At 40.8% G+C, this 7461-nt stretch overlaps 1 protein-coding gene across 1 annotated transcript in view; it reads left to right on the forward strand.

Annotated features, from left to right (window-relative positions):
• Positions 1 to 203: 203 nt before the first annotated feature.
• The window catches only part of LRMP (lymphoid-restricted membrane protein), a 92916-nt gene continuing 85658 nt past the window's right edge, over positions 204 to 7461 (forward strand). The window contains exons 1-5 of the mRNA XM_010856044.1: positions 204 to 234; positions 2170 to 2353; positions 4183 to 4262; positions 4354 to 4432; positions 7260 to 7418. Coding sequence (XP_010854346.1) covers positions 204 to 234; positions 2170 to 2353; positions 4183 to 4262; positions 4354 to 4432; positions 7260 to 7418 — 533 coding nt within the window. The remainder of the gene's footprint in view (positions 235 to 2169; positions 2354 to 4182; positions 4263 to 4353; positions 4433 to 7259; positions 7419 to 7461) is intronic.

Genomic DNA, 7461 nt, shown 5'->3' on the forward strand with positions numbered 1-7461 from the left:
ATGCAGGAGACACAGGAGATGCAGGTTCAATCATTGGGAAGATCCCCTAGAGAAGGAAATGGCAAACCCACTCCAGTATTCTTTCCTGGAAAGTTCCATGGACAGAGGAACGTGGTGGGCTACAGTCCACGGGGTCGCAGAGTCAGACACGACTGAGCGTGCAGGCCCACACGCACAATTATAAGGAACTGGTTCATGTGATTATGGAGGCAGGCATGTTCGAAGATCTGCAGGGTGAGTGAGCAAGCTGAAGATGGAGTCCCAGAGAGCTTATGATGGTTTCCTTCCAGTCAGTGTCCAAAGGCCTGAGAACCAGGAGGCAACCTGTCCAAAGGTCAACATCTGGAAACTGAAGAAGAGCTGATGTTTCTGTTCGAGTCCAAAGTTAGGAAAAAAGATAAGTCTTGGTTCCAAGGCAGTCATGCAGGAAGAATTGTCTCTCATTTGGGGAAGGGTCTGCCTTTTTGTTCTATTCAGGCCCACTTGCATTAGGGGACAGCAGCCTGTGTTAGTCTACCAATTTAAATCTTAATCTCTTTCAAAAACACCCTCACAGAAACAACCAGAATCATGTCTGACCACATAACTGGGCACTCTGTCGCCCAGTTGAGTTGACACGTTAAAGAAACATCTCAGGAGATCTTTCTGGTTTTGAGGTATAAGATCAGATTTTAGAGCTTTAGTGGAGGAAAATGAGATATAGGGTATTCTTTTTGACTTTCCAACTCTCCAATTATGCAAACAGGAGTAAAAATTATCCTTCTAAATAACTATTAAAATTTTATTTCCATTTCTTTGTGTCACAACCTAATGACATTTTCCATTAAATTAATGCATTCTTTAAAGTCATTCAGTTTCCTTTACAGCTCTCTTTTCCTAATGATGTACTAAGCTTATTCTTTTATTTTTTTATTAAAAAAATTTTTTTTCAAATATTAGTGTCTCTTCTTACCTCCTGGGGTAAGAATCTTCACCCTATCAAACTTCACCCTATCAAACTTCTACTTCCTTTTCCTTCCCTCTTTAAACTGCTAGCCCAAGGCAGGCCCTAGTTAAGAGTAGAAAAGATGTCTTATGCTTGAGGAAGACTGGTGTGTTAATTACTAACAGTCTGTATGACTTTAATTTCTGAATGTGATAGTAGGGCTGATTATATCCAAGAATGACTTTTCCACTCCTCCCTCTCCACCCCAAAGAGTCAAACTACTTACTTGAGGCTGAAAATTTCACCTAGGGCCAAGGAAATCCTTCCTTCACGAATGCTTTTTTAAAATATTTATTTATTTTAAAATATTTATTTACTTGGCTGTGTCAGGTCTTAGTTGAGACAGGCAGGATCTTCCCTGTGGCTCATGGGCTTCTTCAGTTGAGGTGCCAGGGCTCAGTAGTTGCTGTAGCTCGAGGGCTTAGTTGCTCCACAGCGCGTGGGATCTTAATTCTCTGACCAGGAATTGAACCCAAGTCCCCTGCATTGGAAAGTGGATTCTTAACATTGGATCGCAAGGGAAGTCCCCACTAACTGTTTTTTAAGGAAAGAATGGGAGAGAAAAATAAAGCAGCATTTTTGACCACTTCCCACAAGTGATTATTGATTACATCTGTGTGTGTGTGCACGTGTGTGCGTGCACACGCTCGCTCAGTTGCTTAGTCATGCCTGACTCTTTGTGACCCCCATGGACTGTAGTCCATCAGGCTCCTCTGTCCATGGGATTTCCCAGGTAAGAATACTAGAGAAGGTTGCCATTTCCTCCTCCAGGGGACCTTCCCAACCAAGGGACTGAATCTTCGTCTCTTGTGTCTTGCATTGCCAAGCGGATTCTTTTATTGCACCATCTGAGAAGCCTATTGATTACATAAATCTTTCCTATTTGAATCTCACAACTCTGTGTAGTAGGCATCATTTCACAGATGAGGACACTGAGGCTCAAAGAGACTGAGTGATTTCCCCAGAGCCACACAGCTGATACAGTCCAGAGCCGAGATTTGACCCTAGTCGGTTAGACTCCAACCTTAAGGCCAGTGCTCTACTTTATGACATCAACTCAGCAGGATTGCGAGGGTTATAAGGCACATTTCCAGGACCCAATGGACTTGAACGAGTTAAGCACCTCACTTAAAAAAAAATCTTTTGCCACCTTTAAAAACTAACTTGACTTTGTTCTTCCTAAGGTTTAGTCAGAATCACCAAAATAATAGATTATCTGAGACAGACAACTAGTCAAGGTTCTGAAGATGATGACCTCGAGGAGCTATGGATCATGCTTGATCCTGAAAAGAGAGATGTACATGTGAACCTGGAAACCTTCCAGGCCACTGTGAAGGAATGGATGATGGCTCACTGCAGAAACAAATGGTAATCATAGTCCCAGCAGGATGCGTTTTCAGGTTCTGATTTAATAATTGATTACAATGAATGTTAATCACTGTTTTTTGCACTGATAGGAAATACTATCTGATAGTATCTTACTATTAATCCAAGAAATGAAAATCAAGAGAACATATTTTGTGCATCAGTTTAACAAAGGTTTAGAGGAATGACCCTATCCCATGTTGTCAGGGAGGGTGGAGAAATAGACCTTCTCCTTGTTTATAATACTGCAAGTTGGCACAGCTTTTCAATGGCAGTTTAGGAATGTATGGCTTCCCAGGTGGCTCAGTGGTAAAGAATCTACCGACAATGCAAGAGACGCAATTTGACCCCTAGGTGGGGAAGATATCCTTGAGGAAGAAAATGGCAACCCACTCCAGTATTCTTAACTGAAAACCTTCATGGACAAGAGGAGGCTGGCGGGCTGCAGTCCATGGGGTTGCAGAGAGATAGACACGACTGAGAGACTGAGCACAGCACGAGCACCAGAGCCTTAGAAATATGCAATGTGGTCAAATTATGTAACTTCAGGAAAGACAACCAATTGTATACTCTAATGTATATGCAGAATGTTGTTTATGATTATGATAAATGTAAGCAAACCAAATATTTAATAGTAGGTGGTTGGACAAATAAATGATAATACTTCCATACTAATTAGTCACTCAAAATTACAATTAAATAAATATTTGACAGGAGAAATATTCATATGTATTAATTTAAAATAATTGGCCATAGATCTGTGTATGTAGTATACTCCCCTATTTGTTGAGAAATAAAAATATGCACAGGAGAAAGTGGGAAGGAATATATTCCAAAATGATTTTCTTTGCATGAAGACCTTAGCTTCTTTGTCTTATTTTCTTATGAATTTTCTACTTTTCCTAAAATATTTAGGCTTGATTGTATAATACAGATATCAATAATCCATGGGTAAAGTGGAGTGAGGGCAAAAGAGAAAATTTATTTTTATGACAAATATAAAGGAAAAGAAAAAGAACATGGGAGATATAAAAGAACAGAGACTCAGAAATGGTGATGGGTGCGGATCTATTAATAGGAATATGAGAGTGAGGACTGAGCTATTCTGCTCAGTCATCTTCTGAAAACATCTCATGTTGAAACACAATAGGATGTAAGTACTAGTCTAGAGGCTTTGGTAGCTGCTCCGAAGAGATTATCTAAGGGTTTGGCAATTGCTAAGATTAGGCAGCAAAACTGAAATCATAATACAAAGACTCTCGGAAAACAAATGGTTGAAGTGTTAATATGTTTATTTGGGGTGTCCTGGGCAGAGGCCTGTGTATAGGGTTCTCCAAATTTTAGGAATGATATGCTCCAAACTACAATTAGTTCAAGTTCAACTTAGTTTTTCATGAGAAAGAGAAAAGAGCACCTTCAGTGTGCCCCAAATTATTAGCTGTTCATGCCTTTCCCTTCCTAATTCTCTAAGGCCCAACGTCTTGCTACCTCTACAAGTGTCCACTTAGTCCTCCAAATCATGCCAGCTTCCTAATCCATTGAGGCTCCCATTGCCTAATTATAGCTATGTGCATCATCACCTACTTACTTATGCATTCATATTCTTTTCTTCATGTTAGATTAAAGTTTATAGGAGGTAGAGACAACATGTTTCTTTTCTATGACTCTGTTTAAGAACAGTGTTGGGCTCCAAATTGTGGCCAAATGGATAGATGGTTTTAAAATTCAGAAAGACCACCATCAATAAGAAAATACAGAACACATCTGAAAAATTGGCTAAGCTTTGGTTTGACAAGGAATTCTAGCTCACTGGTTTTGTTTTTTGGCCACAGGGAAAGAGAGAATAGTGGATCAAGCAGCACAATGGTTGATTCTGCTTTTGAACAGGACAACATAAAATCATGTGAAGCAAGTATGTATGTGTTTCTTTGGGATTGTTCTGCCAGTTTAGTGTGATTTGGAGAAATGGATTTTTTTATAAAACTTTCTTGTGTGTGTTTCAGTTAAGATGACCACAGATAAAACAGATTCTTCATCATGGAACTTCAAGGGGTTGGGTGGAGACTTGCCTAAAGGAGTCTTGTAAGCATTCTTACTTGTAATGTTTTCTCAAGCGCCTCAACTTTTCTTATGGATTTTCTTATTTCATAGATCTATGTATTTTATTTTATTTCTGGGCTTTCCTGCTGTCTCCAACAGTAAAGAATCTGCCTGCAATGCAGGAGTTCATTTCAGTTCATTTCAGTCACTCAGTCGTGTCCGACTTTTTGTGACCCCATGGATTGCAGCACACCAGGCTTCCCTGTCCATTACCAACTCCCAGAGCTTGCCCAAACTCATGTCTATTGAGTTGGTGATGCCATCCAATCATCTTATCCTCTGTTGTCCCCTTCTCCTCCTGCCTTCAATCTTTCCCAACAGTAGGGTCTTTTCCAATGAGTCACTTCTTTGCATCAGGTGGCCAAAGTATTGGAGCTTTAGCATCAGTCCTTCTAATGAATATTCAGGACTGATTTCCTTTAGGATGAACTGGTTTGATCTCCTGGCAGTCCAAGAGCCTCTCAAGAGTCTTCTCCAACACCACAGTTCAAAAGCATCAATTCTTTGGCACCTAGCCTTCTTTATGGTCCAACTCTCACATCCATACATGACTACTGGCAAAACCATTGTTGTGACTAGACAGACCTTTGTTGGCAAAGTAACATTGGCAAAGCAATGCAGGAGACCTGGGTTCAATCCCTGGGTCTGGAGAATCTCCTGGAGAAGGGAATGGCAACCCACTCCAGTATTCTTGTCTGGAGAATTCCATGGACAGAGGAGCCTGGTGGGCTATAGTTCATGAGATCTCAAAGAGTCAGACATGACTGAGTGACTAACACTTTCAACTTTTTCATGTATTTTATTTACGGTAAAGTCACTTAGCTCTGCTTGTGTGCATGTGTGGTAGGGCTAACATAATTTATTTTTAACTCTTAGCTATTATATCCTAATTGCATTAGAAGTAGTTTCACTAGGAACACAAATTGTGAAAGATTATGAAGTGTCACATAAATAAGCATTTTCTTGCTCATGAAAACTTTATTCTTCTTTGACTTTGTGTTTTCCACGCACGACAAGTTCTATCATACGTAGAATTATGACATTGACCTTAAGCTCTTTGGGGGGGGTTGCTTTTTTTTTTTTAGTTGGAGTGTAATTGCTTTAATGTTGTATTAGTTTCTATCGTACAATGAAGTGAATCAGCTATATGTATACGTATATCGCTGTCTCTTGGATGTCCCTCCCATTCCACCCATCTAGGTCATTTTAGAGCACCACGCTGAGCTCCCTCTGCTTTATAGCAGGTTCCCACTAGCTAGCTATTTTACACATGGTGGTGTATATATGTCAATCCTTATTACTGCTTCAGTAGATACTTTTGAGAAGGCAATGGCACCCCACTCCAGTACTCTTGCCTGGAAAATCCCATGGATGGAGGAGCCTGGTAGGCTGCAATTCATGGGATGGCTAAGAGTCAGACACAACTGAGCGACTTCACTTTCACTTTTCACTTTCATGCATTGGAGAAGGAAATGGCAACCCACTCCAGTGTTCTTGCCTGGAGAATCCCAGGGACAGAGGAGCCTGGTAGGAGGCCGTCTATGGGGTCGCACAGAGTCGGACAGGACTGAAGCAACTTAGCAGCAGCAGCAGCAGATACTTTTAGATATTAATGAGAAAAGCTGTTTTCTGCTACACATGCATTTGGATATTAAGGAGAAGTGACTCTGTTCTTTATTTTTATTTTGAAAAAAATTTTTTGGCTGAGCCAACATGTGGCTTGTGGGATCTTAGTTCCCCGACCAGGGATTGAACCCAAGTCTCTGCTTTGGAAGCTCAGAATTGAAGCACTGAACCTGTCCTTCCTTATTTTATCTTTGCCACTTCAGGTTTATCTGTGCAAAAAGTGTGGACTAGGAACCGTGTAGCCAACCTATGCTAAAGTCTAGGAAAAGATGGCAAAGAAGAGGAGACCTGGGACTCCTTGAAAAACACAGTTCAGACTCTCAAAGGGTTTAGGATCAAATGTCAGGGCAAGCGTGACAGCTACAAATATTAACAAGCTGTAGAAAATACTAGGAACCATGAGTACTAAATTGTGAGCTACAGGCTACAATGATAAAACTCTAGGAATTGTTTCCTAGTTAAAGGCCTGTTGAAACCGGCCAAGATTTCTGATTGAAAGCATCCAGTGTCAATTTATTTCAGGATTTTCCATAACCCAGGCAGAAGTAGGAACTCTTCAGTGTCGATAGAGACAGAAGTTGGGAGCAAAGTGAAGAGGAAGAAATGGAAGCTGTAAAAGTTGATTTCACAAGTGGCAGATGCTAAATATCTGGCAATTTTGGAAAAATCTTTGGTGTTATTGTAATAAGTGCTTGAAAAAATACTGTGTATGTGAACTATGTTTATGAGGATGAATGAAAATAAAGTAGAAAATCTTCTTTATTTGTTTATTTTTGGTTGTGCTGGATCTTCATTGCTGCATGTGGGTTTTTCCTAGTCGTGGCAGTTGGAGGCTATTCTTTGTTGTGGTGGTTTCTTTCTTTCACACAGCAAAGGCTCTAGGCAGTGGGCTTCAGTAGTTACAGCATAAGAACTCAGTAAGTGTGGCACGCGGGGCCTAGCCTGGGAGGGCTTCGGCAGTTGTGGCCTACAAGGTTTAGTTGCTCCGCAGCATGTGGAATCTTCCCAGACCAGGTATTGAACCTGTGTCCCCTACACTGACAGATGGATTGTTAACTACTGGACCGACAGGGAAGTCCTCACAGGAATATTTAAGCTTGTTTGGGCTTAACCATAAGCCTTACTTTGACTGGAAGGGATTAGTGATGTTGAAGTTTATGCCCATTCATCCTTTTCCCCGCAGAGAGGTACCTGATTTGATTACCTATATAGCAGACATGCATTTCAACAAGCAGAAATTGGAAGAGGAAAATAATAAATTGAAATTGGCATTGGAAAACTTGGAGGAAGCAAACAGAGAGTTATCAGAGGACTGTACTGAACTGCGCCTTCAGATAAAAAGGTGAGCCATGGTGTGGGTACTGTGTGCTGGGAATTCTCAGTTC

The sequence above is a fragment of the Bison bison genome, unplaced genomic scaffold (genome assembly GCF_000754665.1).
Source record: "Bison bison bison isolate TAMUID 2011002044 unplaced genomic scaffold, Bison_UMD1.0 scf7180017864370, whole genome shotgun sequence".
NCBI classification, from domain to species: Eukaryota; Metazoa; Chordata; class Mammalia; order Artiodactyla; family Bovidae; genus Bison; species Bison bison.